An 18,481-nucleotide genomic window follows, 5' to 3' on the forward strand; every position below is an offset into this window, starting at 1 on the left:
TCTACGTGTAAAAGTAAATATTAATTTAAATCCTTATTTTTCATTTTCTCACCACCACCTTTCATCATCATCATCCACACAACATTATCATATCTGCCTGCTACCGCCAAACACAAACACAAACCCAAAACTAAAACCAACAATACAAAAAATAAAACAAAAATAAAAAATGAAACTGAATCGCTCACCAACACAAATGCAAATGATTGCTGTCAATTAAATCGCTAAAACTAAAACAACAAATGCTTCACGGCGAAAAAAATAATCCGAAAACAAAATGCGACCTAAATGTTGTGCATCCTGGCAATCCTTTATGCACTCGAAAACCCTGTGTATAAAATGCTTTACAAAACTGGCCAAATGAATAATGAAATCCATGTATTTTCAAAAACGAAACCACAAAAAAAAACAAAAAAAAAAAAAAACAACTATGCAACACCAAATACTGCGCCGCTCTTCAATGCTTTGAATGCCTCTCAAATTCTGTGCTACAAACTACTAAACTGCCAAATACTGCCCTGCCATTTCTATGCACTACCACGGCTACGACTACTACTACACGCACACGCCCACAAACTGGTTATCAACTCGCCGAAAATATCTGTATGTGTTTGTGCCTCCATTGTAATATTTGCTCCGCGCCCATAAACGCACACACACACTTTCAATACTCACATGCGGGTAATGGTGTGTGTGCTTTGTATTATCCTGCCTAAAATAAAAACAAAATAATACGCATTTAATTCGTTAATCCGTTCGTCGGCAGGAGCGATATCCGGTTAAGAAACGTGATCTGGTACGCCAGTCCTTGTCGCTACAGGTATGCTTAACAACAACAGTACAAAAACAACAAAATACTAAAAGCAAATAACATTTAACATCTACAGAAATTCTAACAACAATTACATACTTACATGCATACATATGTACATGTGTATGTGTGCGCACCTGCATCCATACATGAATTAAGTGAATCTCTTTGTGGAATGAAATCGTCACGCTTTCTCTGGTTTTATTTTATTATTATAACGGTATTCATATTTTTTCTTCTCGCTGTCTTTTCTCTAATATTAATGTGCCTAACAATTTCTCAATGTGCATTTCTACGTATCTAACTGGCTTTTATTTCAGTGTGCTTTGCTTCTCTCTGTGCCTTTCTCTCTCTCTCCCTATCTCTCTCTACCTCTCTATATCGCTGTCTCTCTCTTCTCTAAACGATCGCACTATTTAACACTAGCGCATTTTTCAAGCATCATGAATATGTAACTAGGCTTTTTCTGGTGTCTAGAGAACTTTAAATTTTCAAGCATTTGCAAGGCTGCATCTCCGTACCATGAAAACGTACTTTTTTATAAATACAAATAACTTATGGCACCATACAAACCATATCCCTCGATTAAAAAGTTTATACTAGATGATATTTATCAGTCGGCACTCCCACCAGGGCTGAAGAGGTGGTCCAAAAACTACCTGAGTGGTCGTCACTCGTCAGTGATTTTTCGAGACCAAACATCAAAGCAGAGGAAGATTAAGCAAGGTGTACCGCAGGGTGTTGTCCTTTTACACTTGCGGTTCAACTTCTACATATCGAAGCTCCCTCACCCACCAGAGAGAGTCTCCCTGGTCTCATACGCTGACGACTGCACGATAATGGCGTCGGACAATGGCATCAATGGCCTATGCTCCAAAGTGAACAACTATCTCACCGACCTTTCTCGCTTTTTTACTGCGAGAAAATCTTCAACTTTCCCCCACTAAGTCCACGGCGACCCTCTTTACCACCTGCACAAAGGAGGTCAAACTGCCCCTCAAGGTAAAAATCGATGACACACCAATTCCGACGGTAAACAATCACAAAATTTGGGGTGTAACTTTCGACAGTTTGCTCTCCTTCTCAGCGCACACAACCGCAATTGTCACTAAAGTCCAAAATCGCAACAAGGTCCTCAAATCGCTTACCGGCAGCACTTGGGGCAAAAAAAAAAAAAGAATTGTTGCTATCGACATTTACCGTCCGACCGGTTCTAAACTATGCTGCGCCTGTCTGGTGGCCTGGAACTAGTGACACGCAGTGGATAAAGCTGCAGACCGGTTGCCTCCTGATGTCCCCTATTCAACACCTTCACAATACGGCACAAATGCTCCCTGTAACGGAGCACAACAAACTGCTCAGCAAGCAGTTCCTGCTAGGGTTCTACCGCAGGTTTCACCCTTGCAGACACCTGCTAGGGTTCTACCGCAGGTTTCACCCTTGCAGACACCTGCTTGAGCCAGAGCCGCCTCCTAGGCATGTGAGGACACACCTTTTAGACTATGCCGAGAAGATCCAGGACAAAACTTACAGATATCTACTGGACCAGACAGTGTTTAGACAGTCAGACGACATTCACCGACACTCGTCACCTCCTTCTTAAGCTCCCGTCCTGTGAATGCCGTAACCGGAGTTCAACCACCACCTAAAGCAGATGAAAAGCTCCAGCTTCCCGATGAGGTACGCGTAACACTGGCGCAATTACTTTCTGGATACTGCAGCAGGTTAAACTCCTACCTAGCCAGAACTGACCCCGACATACCAATCATATGTCCGGCATGCGAAGATACTCCGCACGACACTAACCACCTCTTCACAAGCCCCCTTAAACCTACTCATCTAACACCCCTCTCCCTCTGGACCCAACCCTTCGAAACAGCATGTTTCCAGGTTCTACCTTTAGATGAGCCAGATGAAGACGACCGGTGATATACCCTACACTGACGGGGCTTCTATTACTGTAAAAACAACAACAACCACAACTGCATTAAAAAGTTCACGCAATACATTCAGAAAATTCAAAATTCTAGTTCAATTCTAAAAAGTGATATTGCTGCCTTCTAACTATTGTTGACTAACGCCAATGCTTGATCCAACTCTCGAAATAATTTTGGAACTCTATGCAACCTGCAACTCTCTAATGCCAACGTTTGATCCAGCTCTGGATCATTTTCGGAACTCTATTTTCGGTAGAGCCATACGAGCAGTTTTCAACTTTTCCATTACTTTCTTTCCGGCTGTTAAAACGCCATACTAGTTTCCTCAGAAATAAATTGCAGGGAGCCATATCAAGTGAATTCAATGGCTGTTGGTTGGTATTTATTTCGTTTTTGTTCAAAAATTCACGGCTAATGAAGGCACTGGGCGACGGTACGTTGTTTTCCCACAAACCATTTCTTTTTTTGGGGAATTGCTTCACGTAAACGTCTCATAACGCCCAAATAATGGTTTTTATTGTGCCAGTATGTCTGAGCCAGTCTCAGCTTCTGCCAAAAACTCCTGGTCTACAACGCCCTTGATGTCCTTAAGAACCGTGAGCATCGTTTCCCTTTTGGACGAAAAAATGCCTGTTTTTTAGTGTTGGTTCATTCGGAGCTCGCCACTCACTCACCTGATGTCTCGTTTGCATGTCGTACTTATAAACCAACGTCTTGTCTCCAGTAATGATGACTTTGATGAATATTGGGGCGGATCCAGACTTGTAAATCATGTCTTTGGCGATATCCACGCGGCCCCTTTTTTGCATGAAATTCAGATCCTTTCGGAACAACTTTGTAGTAACACGGCGCAAACCCAAATCATTAACTACAATGTCCTGAATGGATTCATAAGCAATAAGCAGTGTTGAAGTTCTCTGGCAGTTCTCTGATGGTTAGTTTGCGATTATTGATCAACTTTTCTTTCACTTTCATGATATTTTCATCAGTTTTCGATGTCCACGGCTTGCCAATACGTTCGTCACTCTCGTTGGACTCGCGATCGCTTCTGAAGCGTTGATGCCACTCGTTAAAGGCTGTTTTGTTTAGAGTATCATTACCGAAACACCGTAACACTTTCCCAACATTTCTAAGGTCTTCGCACCATTGAATCCATTTTTAATGCAAAATTTAATACAAGCTCGTTGTGTCTTACTCAAATCCATTTTTAAACTGTAAATCGAAGACACGCGCAGAGGTAGATTTACTCAAGACGGCGTAACTTTTACAAATGTCAAGCAATGGCAATAAAATTTTGTTAATTATAGATGTGAGAATCTAACATAAACCCAGCACTCAAATCAATTGAGTCAAAGCGTCACCTGGCGGTTGTTCCGGGAACTTTTTGATGGATACTGAAATCTTTCACTATAACTCAAAAAGTATTTTATCCTTAAAATTATCCCTCCTTCCTACTGCATTTCTTCTTTACTGCACTTCGAGTCAAAGGCCTCAGCTGCTTGCACTTCCTTAGTATTTAAGTATGATTATATTCATTAATAAATTAATGAATTAACATAAGAATTTCCTCCAAACTCAGCAATACACACAATTTTCTTTCTTGTATTCTAGTCTGCGTCTAGTCTGTAACGAATGCTTACGATTCATCATTACTTTTACTGCTTGGTTATTGGTCTGCAGGTGTAACAATTATTTTTAATTTTTTCTTGTTTCTTTAACCCTCTTCTGCTTTCTACTAATCTGCCTAACCTACTTATAAAATTTAGAAACGTTTTCCCTAAAAATGAAGAAGTATTTGTGCTCTCAAATTGTGTGTTTTGATAGATTTTATGTGACTTAGGAAATGAAATTAAATAGTAAAACTGAGGCCTGCTGTGCATTTCGACTCGATGCACGTCAAGTTTCATTTTCGTACGGTATTCCCAGGAAATCGAAAATCGTAATCACTTTCATTCATTTCGTTTTGAAATTAAGCTGGTTCTAGTAAACCTTTCGAAAAAAATGAAATATTTTCACAAATTTTTATAAAAGACTACAACGTATTTTTTTTTATTGTAATTTTTGTAAATATTTATGATGGCTAAAATCCAAATAAAACTGCGTTTGAAAGTTATGTAGCTAAAAATGTATGCTCGAATCAAGGCGCATTAATTAAAGATGGTGGCACTAGATCAACAACAATGTTTTGTACGTTTGATTGTCAAAGCAAAGTAGAAAACAAAGAGTGAATTCGCCCTGTTTCATTCTGGGCTGACAGCCACCTTGACGCGGCGAAAGAAAAAAAGGAAATCAGGTGATTTATTGATACCACCTTTAATAGATTCGCCTCGGCTCTAATAATATTCGTGAGGTATGGCAATATGAAATTTTTCGATTAATACTACGCTTGGGCTGAAGCAGAATTTAAAATATATATATTATATGTCGTTTTCGTTTCGTAGAACGGATTATGCCCGTAATGCTATGTATTTGCAGGAAGGGCTATTTGCAAATTTAACCAAATTTCAACATCTATCGATCTTGATTTGATTGTTTGATTGTTTGCCTAAACAATTTGTTACTGATATTCCAACTACGATGCCCTGTTTTAAATATAATTGTGAAATAGTCTGTAATAAATTATTGTTTCATAGACTAAATTGTGAAAATAAATAAATAAATAAAATATTTTGCTTGGAAGACAATACACTTCTGCATTCGCTTGAGCCAATTTTCAAGCCACGTTTGCCACTCAGAGGTGGATACCTCCAAAATGAGCCCTTTCAGGTTTTCAGACGTTGAAAACGTTGACCTCTCATTTTAGGTTTGATGCTCGAAAACAAAAAAAAATTATTAGGTACCTAATAAGGGCTGTAGGTTGGGTTAAGTTATCGTGTTAGTCGGTCCGTATGACCAACTCACTTAGACCTTACAGGTCCGTTGTGATACCACTGTGCGACACGGGAACCTCATTTATTTTCATGAAACCATTTTGGAGCTCTTATGAAGCGCAGGATTGGTCTAATCTCCGCGCCAGATGAAAAAGTGTTTACCTAGATAACCGGCTCTGATTTTAGCTACGGCTGGACAAAGGAAGTGCTCAACTGTTTCTTCCTCCTCCTCATCTCTACAACTTCTGCAATATTCATGGGAGAATACTCCTAGTCTCAAGAAATGCCTGCCAAATAGCCAGTGGCCGGTTAAACAAGCCATGACCTTGGAGATATATTCTCTTGAGAAGCTAAGCAATTCCTTTGTCCTTTTCTTGTTTATTTGCGGCTATAGTAGCCCGGCTGTTACGCATGTATCTTCATTTATATTAATTTACTCGTGGTCAAAGGTATTCCAATGGCTAGCTCATCACCTCTACAATTTCCCTCAATATCCCTGTGCACCGGAACCCAAATAAGGCTGACCTTGAATACGACACTAATATCATTTAGGGCTCCTCGGGATTCCTGTGCAACCTTTGATCTTAGTATAGTCGCATTCATTGATTTAATGGCCGCCTGGCTATCCGAGAATATATTTATAGTCGTTTTTGTTACGGCATGCGTATTTAGGTATGTGCCCACTTATTTTTTGGCTATAACCTCTGCCTCATAAAAGCTGCAGTAGTCTGGTAGTCGAACGGATAGTTCCAGTCCTAATTCTTTCGAAAATACTCCATAGCCAACTTTATCGCCTAGCTTGGAACCATCTGTATAAAAATTTAATTCCCCCTTCTCCATGGCCTTGGTGTCTGCCACTCCCTTCTTGACGGTATACTTGTCTTGAAGAGCTTGTCGAAGGTAAGTCTAGGAATAGAATAGTCTATTGCTTCTTTGTGACTGTTCAGAGTGTGCAAAATACAGGCGTGGCCAAACCGCCGTTCTTTCCATAGGGCTGCAAAGCGGAAGACACATTAATTCGAACTGAGTGCTCAAACCCACTTTTATCTGAGCCGATCCGTAAGAGCTCGCATTGGTTTGGTGAAGAATCATCTAATTATGTCTTCAAATAAACTTTTCACTACATACAAAAAAAAAATGATTTTGATTGACGGAAATCTTTATTTTGACCTTTCGCATTGCTTATACAGGGTGACAAACAATAACTGTATACAAACTTATCTGTGCAATTAGATGAATGTAAAATTTTTTCAGCGAATGCTCTTATTTTGTGATTGTTGTGTGTGTTCTGAAATACAAAGAACAGTATTCGTTTCTGTTCCAGCTCTTTTTAAATACTTTGTGTAACGATGTCTAGTAGTCGCTCAGCTATTATAGACCTGCAGCAACTAGAAGCACACAACTGCGAGATAGCACGGAAGCTTGGAATTGCACGTTCATTGGTTTCTCGTGCAATCAAACGATTTAAAGAGCTTGGTAATGAAGGTGACCGTGCTGGAAGAGGAAGAAAACGAACTGTTAACACTTCCAACAAACGAAAAATCATCAAAAACAAAAGAGTTCAACGAAATTCTATGATCTCGATGAGGAAAACTGCTCGTGAGACAGGCATCAATCGTGAATCAGTTCGCCTTATAGCAAAAAAAGAACTTGGACTTAAGCCTTATAAACTACAAAAATGCCAACTGCTCACGGATGAAAACAAGAAAGTAAGACTCGAAAGATGTCGCTCCTCCAACGTCGGGCCGCAGGTACGGGCTGGGAAGAAATCGTCTTTACGGATGAGAAGCTGTTTACCGTTGAACAAGCTCACAATCATCAAAACCACTGTAATTGGTCTACAGAAGCCCTGGACCTTTGATGACGATGAGTGGACGTTTCAACAGGACTCAGCACCAGCCCACAGAGCGAAAACAACCCAAGAGTGGCGCAAAGCCAATTTCCCCTCTTTCATTACTTCCCAAGAATGGCCACCGTACTCAACGGATCTGAATCCGCTTGCAAAACGCCACAAAAATTTAGAGTCCCTGAAGCAAGCGTTGCGTGGAGAGTGGGATCGCATTTCGGTAGACGAACTACGGCCTATATCCCAAAATCTTTTGACACGTTTGAGCTTGTGTATACGTCCTAAATGTGGTCACTTCGAAACTGGCTGAATATAAAGTTACTCAAACATTGTCTATTAAAATTTCACAATTTGTTTTGAGCTATTATATATAAATTTTTTTCCATAAAAAATGTTGTACAGGGTTTGATTGAAAAGTAATGAGCCTTCCCGGGCGGAGCGTCTGCCAAGCGATCAACCGAATCGGCTGGTGGGGGAAAATGATCGTTGGACCTTCCACTAGAAACCGGTCCCAGTTCGCTGGCAACAGCGGTGCAGTCAACATCGCTCCGCGCGTGAAAGCTGTTTTAAAAGTGTGTTAGGATTTTGCAGTGGCGAAAATGCAGCTGATCATCTTTTTCAACTCTTGAGGCATAGTCCACAAGGAGTTTGTACCTCCAGGAAGCACTGTAAATGCGGCATTTTACAAATAAGTGCTCCTTCGGCTGAAAAAACGCGTCGCCTGGGTTCGGCCCGACCTCGTCAACAATTGGACCCTTCATCACGACAATGCGCCGGCGCACACCGCCTTCCTCTGCACCTCTGCATTGGCCAAGATGGGGGTTCCGGTGCTTCCCCACCCTCCCTACAGCCCAGACCTGTCCCCTCCGGACTTCTTCTTGTTCCCGCACCTGAAAAGAAAGCTGAAGGGGAGGCGTTTCAACTCCATCGAGGCTATCCAAAAAACTGTGACAGCCGAATTGAACGCGATTCCGGCGGATGAGTTTAAAAAACGTTTCCTGCAGTGGAAGGACCGCTACCAGCGGTGTATTGACACTCAAGGGTCCTATTTTGAAGAATATTAGTTGTATAAGCCAAAAGGTTTAATAAAACTGCTTAAAAAAAATAAGGCTCATTACTTTTCAATCAACCCCTGTATACATTTATTTTTTGTCAGCTTATTTTGGGCAGCTGCGGTATACAAACATACAGGGTGCCTAGTTCATAAGAGACAAATATGTGTGACTTTTGATGCTACTTTCAAAAATTATAAATCTTTCCATCGGGTGTATTTTGTATTTTGTTTTATTATTGTACAATTTTCATCCCTCCTCTTTTAGAGTTTGCTGAGCCTTTGAAGTATTAAAAATATCATCTTTGATTTATGCCGTTGAACCCCACTCTACTCTGCAGTTTGCATTACTGTAAAACTTCAAACTGCTGCAGCAAAAACTAATTCACGATCAAGCATTTTAATGGCCATAAACTTTTGTGAGTTGCTAAAACTCCTTTATCCAATAATAAAGACTTCAAAACTAACTCAATGAGATTCATAAGTTTTACGAATTCTTCATTGAAAAAGTTTTCTTCACCCCAGGTCTTTTTCAGAAATCTTTTCTCTGCATGTTAGAATAAAACTAAAAATAAAACAAAACAAAAAAAAACTTTCTGTCACAATCACATTTTGCGGTGTTTGTGCTTGTGGCAAAGTTGCATAGAGAAGCCGCGAAAATTTTGAAATTTATCACATTTATTGCAAAATAGACAAAGTTGTGGCCGTCACTGGCTGTAAGTGGCAAGACGCTGTTGCGTTGAGCGCGAGGTGATGGGCGGCGGAGGTGCCAGTAGCAACGCAACAGTAGTCCAAAAGCAACAGAAACAACAGCCACCCGAGTAGATAATGCGCCAGTTAAGTCAGGCATTCAGCTAGTGAGTCAGTCAGTCGCTCAGCTTTTCAGCCTCTCAGCCTCTAAGTCTCCCAGTCAGTCAGTTGTGACTGTCATTCGCATTAAAACTCACTGTTGTCAGTGGCAGCAGTTCTGGATGTGTGCATTTAAGTGCATATGTGTGCGTGTTTGTTCACTTGCGACATACACACACACACTTCATACGCCACAACACCACAAAGTTTGCGTAAGTTTGCACAACTTTGCTCTATTGCTTGTCCGTCTGTCGACTCTAATGACTCTGGCTCCAATGCTTTGCTTATGAATGTCTCATTGTTGCGCCCATTTATGGGCCACATTGCATTTAGTATTAATTACCAGTCAGCATCAAATTGCCATAATTGTGAGGGCTATGATGTGATGTGATTGTTGCAGCAACGGAGTGCAAAATTACCAAGACAAATTGCAACAAAATGCGTTGAGTGAAAATGAAAAATTGTGGAAAAGTTGTAAAGAAAAGTGATTCAAGTGAATTTGCAGGTGGGGTTTAGAGAAGATTTAATGATAAAAAATCAAGTATTTGAGGTTAATGGAAATGTCAAATTTAAGAGCCGAAACTTTTAGACAGAAGTAGTTGGCTAAGTAGATGGCTCCCCAAGCGGATAACTTGGAGAGTTGAGTACAGGAATCGCCCAGACGTTAGATGACCTCAATAAGAAGATTTTTTGCGCAAGATAACACTGGGAGTTTCGCCATTGTTTGATGTTTCCATCCATAGTTGGCTTCAAACTCACCGGATTTTGTTATTTTTTTTTTTTTGTTGTGGATGAGGTAGAGTACAAACTGCCTTCGCTCTTACAGCGACCGTCGCCTACGGCGTCGAGTAGTGTGGCCACTACAACAATCCCTCCATTCCTTCTAGGAAGACACCCTTCCCGCGACTACTTTCTGCATTACTTTAGGAGGGCCCAGAACGGCATCCATAAAAGACCAATTCTATTCAGCCAAGTCTATTTGCAGCCAGCTTCCATAATATATAGTAGGCTCGTTTTCTTGTGTCTCTATATGTGCGGTTTCGCTTTGTTGCACTGCGTGGAGTTCTATCTTTTTTTCCGTAGTACGTCCTCGATGTATCTCTTTATCGCGTTCCAGCTGTCTTCTCGTTCAAGTATTTTGCTGATTATGTTGCTAGGCTCGATTTCGCCAATGCTTTCGCAAATGCTTCCGCAGAGCATCTCTTTCCGCGAGCCATCTGTCACAACTAAAAAACGTGTGTTCAGCGTCCTCGTTCGGCGCTTCGCAGATATGCACTTGGGATCGTTTAGCTTGCCCATGCGATAAAGGTATCATTGGAAGTATCAGTGGCCCGAGAGAAACTGAGTTAGGAAGTAATTCGCTTCCCCGAAGCTCCTTTGGACTAATCGGATGCCAAGCTGCTGAGTGCTTAGAATAAATTTTTACAGGTCGCTAATATTCAAGGATGAAGAATAGGTGGAAAATGGAGGCCGAGAAACTAAACAGGAATGGAGGAAATATTTCACCTTATCACTATCTATGCAGATACTGGGAAAAGAGCTTAAATTTAAGACTCACCGCTTCACTTCGTAACAGTCAGTGAAACGGTTACGATTTACAAAAACCAAAAATTGGTGTGATTTTATTAACTTCACCAGCTCTCTTAAGCGTATCGAATCCACTAGTAGTTAGAACAGCTTTACAGGTAACTAAAGCAGCTCATCTCTTCTTTGCACTGCTCATTAGTAGTTTGCAGGTAATTGAAGGAATTTCTACTCTCTTTGCAAAGCACGAGCTCTTCTAACTTATCTTATTTAGTCAGCTTATCACTTTTGTAGTTTTAACTGAAGCTTCATAATGAAATATACAGATGCGTCCAAAAGTGAAATCATACATTCTCATGCCATTATCATAATCAATTGACCTAGAGCCTTGACAGAATTGCTTTTTTATCAGAATAATTTAGATTAGTAGCAAACCGAGGAGGAGACTATTGAGCACTTTCTCTGTAAATGTCCGGGTTTGACAGCTGGCTCCTTTCTTCGGCAGCCTGATGCCGATCTTAAATCAATCTTCTCCATTACATCAACAGTCCTGGCTGGTTGTAAATACAGTAATGTCAGAAAAAAAGAACCGCGATTAACATGAAATATGTTGTAAACAACCGGAGAAAAAGGAAAAATCTTCCGTTTCCTCTATGAATGCCCTGCCCTATGGAAGGACAGAATGTTAACCCTGGGCAAACCGCTGTTCGAGAGTCTCGAGAAACTCTCTGGCTTAGACGTGAACAACCTAATAAGGTTCCTAAACCGGACAGACTGGATATAGTCTTGCCTCAAATAATGTTAAACAAGTTGGTAACGAGGATGTGGCAACAAAATGGTGCGGAAGCGCTAGTTGGATTCTGGATGAATCACCACTCTAACCAACCAACCAACATGAAGTATAAAAGATATACATCTCAAATTTGTTTACATGAAAGTATGTAATATACAAAACTACGAGTCGCAATTACTCAATAAGCCGTGTAGTCTTTATCGTTGTCGAGTTCATGCTTTGAAACAGCTTTTCTGCGTAGCTTGTCGACACACAGGACTAGATTTTGCAAACTTAAAATCATGGACTGGAATTCAGGCAAGTTGCGTTTTCCTAGTTCCTCACACAATTTCAATGGGCTGGGCATCTGGGGACTGGGAAGGCTAATCCAATACTGTGACACAATTTTTTTTGTTTTGCTGTTGTGTTTTTCTGAGAGCAGTGGTTTTGACGATGTGGGACGGTAGGAATGTTCGCCTCCTTCATTCCCTTTTTAGCAAGAACTGATTGTGCTTGGCATAGTCGCAAAGAAGGGTCCCGCTTAAAAAGTTGGACGAAAGTGATCGTGCTTTTTTATCGTCACTCGATTCAAGCCGCGCTCGGAAAAGTCATCAACATTTTTGTATACCTCAGCGGTATAGATTCCACATCACAACAAACTTTTTTGACTTTTTAATCACTTTTGCAGCCGCGGCGTAATAACTATTATATAATTTCGGCCCTTTCGAATGCGTGCATAAAAATACCGCCTCGAAAAGTTTCGCGTTCTTCTCACTCATTTTTGTTTGGTTGTGTTTACGGGAAAGTTTCGAACGACACTATCCTGAGTTAGAAATGGCGTCGCAGGCCTTGAGTGGGACTATCATGCAGCAAAAAGCAGAACGAAGAATAGTTTGAAGTTACAAGAAAAAAACCCTCTAACTCTTCAATAGGTGGGTCTTTTTTGGCTCTTTTACGGAAAAGTGCCAAAAATACTCATAGCCGAGGGATATAGCGGGTTAAAATGTATCACGAAAATGTTCAATGTAAAATTCAGCTATAAGTCTCTTAATGTATTAAAGCTTCAAATTTAACTTAAATGTCGGAAATAAGTCAAAACGCACCTCGTGTAGTTTAACAACTTTTAGCACTGTAGCTTTTGTATGTATGTATGTGTGTTATGTAGTATCTTGCATATATGTGTTAGTGTATATATGTATGTATGCATGAATGTATTGATTAAAAGGGAACTCTTTTACAAACCAAACGCACTGTAGAAATCACTGAACCCAGATTACACTATGCTACACACTGCTATAAAAGCTCTTAACGCATCACCCTGCAACAAGTAGATACCAAATACTTCCTGAAACCTGCAACAAACTAAATTCATCCACATTTTACTAATACACTAACAATTGTCATTTAGTTCGTCTGCAAAAGGAATCACTAAGTTTTAACACAACTGGCGCAAATTTAATCATCCAAGAAGATTTATAATTTTTGACACTTGTGAATCAAACAGCTGCAATATACAAAAAGACAAGCAAAGATTTCGAAATTTAAATTTGCAACACTCAATTTTTTTTTTTTTTTTCATTTAGCGAAAAATTTATTCTCAAACAAAATTGGATGATTAATTTTGCGCCACCCGCAAATATGCAAATATTGTAACTTTTAAATCGAAAGATGTTTAATTTTATGAATTTTTAATAAATAATCACTCACAGGATTCACAAGCTGAGGCTGAGGTCGCCGTAACCACGAAGAATGTACGAAAACGTAAGACAACCCACAGCGATCCCACACATGGCAGCTTCTTCTTGCGTGTGGGCGCCATAGGTAAGTTCAGAGCAAAAATGAAAGGCTGAAAAAGAAAATGAGAATAAAAGTAATTAACACTTTAAAGATTTAAAAAAAAAAATTATTGTAACTGATCTAAATAATTGAATTTGCACAGAAAAAGAAGGCCTTAAATGCTGAATAATTTTTTTCGTTTGTTTTAAATTCCATAAGAAATCATTTGTTTATGCTCTCATATCAACAACCACGCATACATCGTCTTTCGCTTTCTCATTTTCTAGCTTTTGGATTGGGCGCCATGATCTATATTGGACTGGAGTTTGGCTCTTTCTTTGAGATCCCCTTCGATTCGCCCTGCCATCACATTTTGATCGGCGTAAATCCATTGCTGCAGATGGTATTCACCTTTATGCAGATGTATTTCATTTTCATGAATGCCAGAGTAAGTAAATGACAAAAAATATTAATCTTCATTGCGGGAAAATGGTTAAAGCCGAGGTTGCCGAAGAAAAAACAGATTTACTAACGAAAGCTGATAAGCAAACCTTAGAAAATTTTGGTATACTATTGTATGTAAGAGGAAATTACGGGTGGATTTAAAAAAACAAAAGGAATAAAATATAGATTGACTGTTTGAGCAAAAGAGGAGACGACTATTCTGGCAAAAGTTATTTTCTCATTCTTATGAGCATCACGAATGAAATTCTTAAGCACAGGAAGACATATTTTGAGGTACACATCAGCGTATTTGGCTAAACCCGATTTTAAAATATCTCAACTCGCTTATGCTACGCTCACCATAAAATAATCTCTTGAGATTTGGTCTTGGTAGGGGACTTTGACGGTTACTTTGATAGGTTGTGATGTAGAATCAGCGATATAAAGTGTACAAAAATGTTGATGACTTTTCCGAGCGCGGCTTGAAGCGAGTGACCACAAAAAAGTAGCATAAAGAGAGCGTCCGACTTTTTAAGCGGGACTGTTCTTTGTGACTACACCGGTTCTTACTAAAAAGCGAATAGATGTGAGTATCAACATCATCGAATGACGGCTGAAGGAGGCGAACATTCCTACCGTCCCACATCGTCAAGACCACTGCTCTCAGAAAAACACATTGAGCAACAGCGAAACAAAAAAATTGTGTCACAGTATTGGATTAGCCTTCCCAGTCCCCAGACGCCCACCCCATTGAAAATATTATGAAAACGCATCTTTCGGGAAGGCCAGTACAGGATTTAAAGCAACTCGTGCGTCAAGTTCGCAAAATCTGGTCCTCTTTGACGACGAGCTACGCAGAAAAGCTGGTTCAAAGCATGCCGAGAAGTTGCCAAGCTATACTCTGCATCGATGAAGACTACACGGCTTATTGAGTAATTGCGATTCGTAGTTTTGTACATACTTTCGTGTAAAAAAAATTTTAAATATATATATATCTTTTACACTTCATGAATAATCGCGGTTCCTTTTTTCTGACACAGACTGTAGTCTATGGTTAGAAAGTACTGACTGGTTTTCAGAAACTGATGGTACCATTTCACATTTTCACAATACCTTGATCAAAATGTTATATATTCAGAAAATTTAAAATACAAATTTATTCCCGAAAAAAGGTTATTATCGCCTTCATAATACTCCCCATCAACTGGAATGCACTTATGGAAGCCTTTCATTTAGCTCTCGAAACATTTATGGAACTCTATTTTCCCATTACTTATTTCCACTGTTAAAACGCGGCTGCTAAAGTTAAATTCTCAAGATATCATCACTCGCTGCCCAATGCGATCCATGCATTGGGGGTTTAAAGATACGCTGAATATCACGATCACTTGTACTTGTACTCGTGTACTTTGTGATAGTCATGCCTGCCTGACATGTCATAGATCACCTTTTTTTTTTTGTTTTGGTGTGTGAGGTAGGGTTCAAAACGCCTTCGCACTTACAGAGACTGTGTCATGTGGTATGGCCACTAAAACGATCCCTTCTTTCCTTTTGAGGAGACACCCCTCCCGGAACTGCTTTCTATATTACTTCGGGAGGGCCCAGAACGGCATCCATAAAATACCAATTCTATTCACCAACATCTGGGTCAGCCATATTTATAGCCAGCTTTCATGCTAAAGGCTCGTCTTCTTGTGTCTCTGTCTGTGCGGCTTCGCTTTGTTGCATTGTGTCGAAGTCAATCTTTTTTTCGTAGTACGTTATCAATGTATTTCTTTACCGCGTTCAAGCTGTCCTCGCGTTCGAGCATTTTGCTGTTTGTGTTGCTCGGTGCGATGTCGCCAATCTGCTCCCTCAGAGCATTTCTTTCCGCGAGCCATCTGTAACTACTAAACGTGTGAGTGCCATAGATCATCTTAGCCATCCCCAAGATACCTGAACTGGATAAGGGTACTTCCAATGATACTGAGAAACTTTAATGGGCTTATGAGTATTGCAAACTTCCCAGTTATAACTTCTTCTCCATGTCTTTTAAACGATGTGCGGCGCCAAGTACGCAGCTGAAAGATCAGGCGCAGTTTGGCAGTCCTCAAGTAGCATTACAGCCCCGTTTTGACACCCTTTTGAGACCTCCAAAGGACAGACAAGAGCTGTTGATATAATGAAGAAGATTAATGGGATTTGAGTTGGGGCATTGACTCAGGCTGTCGAAGAAAGGAGCACCCAGTGACCTGAATCGCCTGGCTGCTAAGACCGGACACTTACAGAAAAAGTGGTCAACAGTCTCCTTCTCTGAAAGATCCCCAAATAGCACACGAATAAATGGAGCTCCCTTCATCTGCTCTGCGCTTTTCTGAGAAAGAAGTTTTGCAACTCTCCTTTAACAACAAGTGAATGCCAATGACCGGGCGGGAGATCTCTGAGACCGATTTAGTTGACCGCTTCCTGACAAACTAATCAGCAGTTTCATGAGATTTGATCTCCTCCTAACAGCATTTGACCAGTTCAGATCGCTCCATGGCGTCGTCAGTGTCTTGATCGCAGCTTAAGTATAGGAAAAACTGTCTTAATGTCTCTTTCGCTCCCACGTTCCCTAAGCATTTTGCATGCCTGCAGGATCGCAGGATCGAATTGAGATTCTCGCATCGTGGTGCGCAAAAAAGGAAAAATGAGCGATTTTCCTCGTACGCTTCTTATAATGAAGCAAATTAAGTATGCGAGTTAATATTCAGGTTGTCATGACAAAACGATGAATCCATAAAGCAAACTCGCCCATCCTCATCATCTCTTTTGCTCAATTTCAAGCCCCAACTTTTACCATTCTTGAATGTCTACTAATGTAATAAACAAGACCGATGTGCGAAAAAGGCTCTCGGCACACTAAAGAATGAGATGGATTTGGATAGTTTAAAACAAATTTTAGAGTGTTTATGCCTTGAGTATTGAGGCTAATCTACACTTTTACTTTCGCATTCCTTGTACAAAAAGTGTAGAGGCTTCTTCGGCCCATAATTCTGATGGTAATAGCTCAAAAGTCCACAGTTATTATGTTTATTTTGAAGAAGAAAGTGGAAAGAGACGCAATGTTGGGTAGAAAAAAATACGATCGTGGTGGCCATTGATGGGGATGATTGAAACTTAAAATTTTTCAGTTGAGTCAACAGAAAAAAGGGAACTTATTTAATAGTAATAAATTAAAATTGTCTTGGAATAAAAATAAAATAAAAAATATATTAATAAACTTGAATTGTCTTCGAACAAAAATAAAATTAAAAATAAAAATAAGAAATTTTAATTCTCTTCTCACAAAAATAAAATTAAAATAAAAATAATAAATTTGAATTGACTTCGTACAAAAATAAAATTAAAATTAAAAATATTGAACTTTTTAATTGTCTTCGAACAAAAATAAAATTAAAATAAAAAATAATAAATTTGAGTTGCCTTCGTACAAAAATTAAATTAAAATAAAAAATAATAAATTTTAATTCTCTTCTCACAAAAATAAAATTAAAATAAAAATAATACATTTGAATTGTCTTAAAAAAAAAAATAAAATTAAAATAAAAAATATTAAATTTGAATAAAAATAAAACCAAAATTAAAAATAATAAATTCGAATTGTTTTCGAACAAAAATTTGAATTGTCTTCGTACAAAAATAAAGTTAAAACAAAAATAATAAACTTGAATTGTCTTCATACAAAAACTTATGCCGATAGCTTCACAATTTGAAGACGTCACAAAAATTAGAAAATATGCTGGAATTGAACTAAATTTTGAAATGCTTGGCTTTAAGAAGAGTTAATGAGTTCAATTTTGAGCTCTAACGTTTTTTCGAAATTTAAATTTATTTATTTTTTAAATTTATAAAATTTGATGATCGATATAGGAAATTCCGCAAACTTAGCTTTAACCATTTTTTTCTATATATATTAAGAAACTACGCGTGCCTTCTTTCTTTCAATACTTTATTTTAATTTAACTAATAATATTTTTTTATATTATGTGTACAAAAAGCCATTTGAGTGCTTTTTGATTCCAACTGATACTTGGAACAGCCAACTGCTTATGTGGCTTTGAAATTATGATATAAAATTTAACAAATTTTTTTATCGATTCATTCAAACTATTTTTACTTTATTCATAATTTGATCTTCTATGCTGCAAAGCTTTTCAAAAATTCGTGACTGATGTTTTTCCTTTTTTTATACCTCATTGTATATTATTTTTTTCTTTAATATTTTTTTATTTTTTATTTTAATATTTTTTTGTTTTAATATTTTGTTTTTAATTTTTATTTTTTGTTTAAAAATTTTTTTATTTAATATTTTTATGTTTTAATATTTTTTTTTTATTTTTTTTTGTTTAAATATTTTTTTGTTTTAATATTTTTTTTTTATTTTTTTTTTTTGTTTTAATATTTTTGTTTTATTATTTTTATTTTGTTTAAATATTTTTGTATTTTTTATTTTAATATTTTTTTTTTTTTTTGTTTAAATATTTTTTAATTTTTATTTTATTATTTTTTTGTTTTAATATTTTTTTTATTTTTTATTTTAATATTTTTTTGTTTTAATATTTTTTTGTTTATTTTTTTTT

The 18,481-nt window shown here is 38.3% G+C and overlaps 1 protein-coding gene across 12 annotated transcripts in view; it reads left to right on the forward strand.

Annotated features, from left to right (window-relative positions):
* The window catches only part of LOC128857068 (proton channel OtopLc), a 121,219-nt gene that overhangs the window by 90,696 nt on the left and 12,042 nt on the right, over positions 1–18,481 (forward strand). For 7 of the 12 annotated variants that reach the window (XM_054092625.1, XM_054092620.1, XM_054092621.1 and 4 more), the window contains 3 exons: positions 767–820; positions 13,370–13,481; positions 13,724–13,884. In XM_054092625.1, coding sequence (XP_053948600.1) covers positions 767–820; positions 13,370–13,481; positions 13,724–13,884 — 327 coding nt within the window. The remainder of the gene's footprint in view (positions 1–766; positions 821–13,369; positions 13,482–13,723; positions 13,885–18,481) is intronic. The other 5 variants (XM_054092623.1, XM_054092627.1, XM_054092631.1 and 2 more) reach the window with 1 other exon arrangement.

The sequence above is a fragment of the Anastrepha ludens genome, chromosome 3 (assembly GCF_028408465.1).
Source record: "Anastrepha ludens isolate Willacy chromosome 3, idAnaLude1.1, whole genome shotgun sequence".
NCBI classification, from domain to species: Eukaryota; Metazoa; Arthropoda; class Insecta; order Diptera; family Tephritidae; genus Anastrepha; species Anastrepha ludens.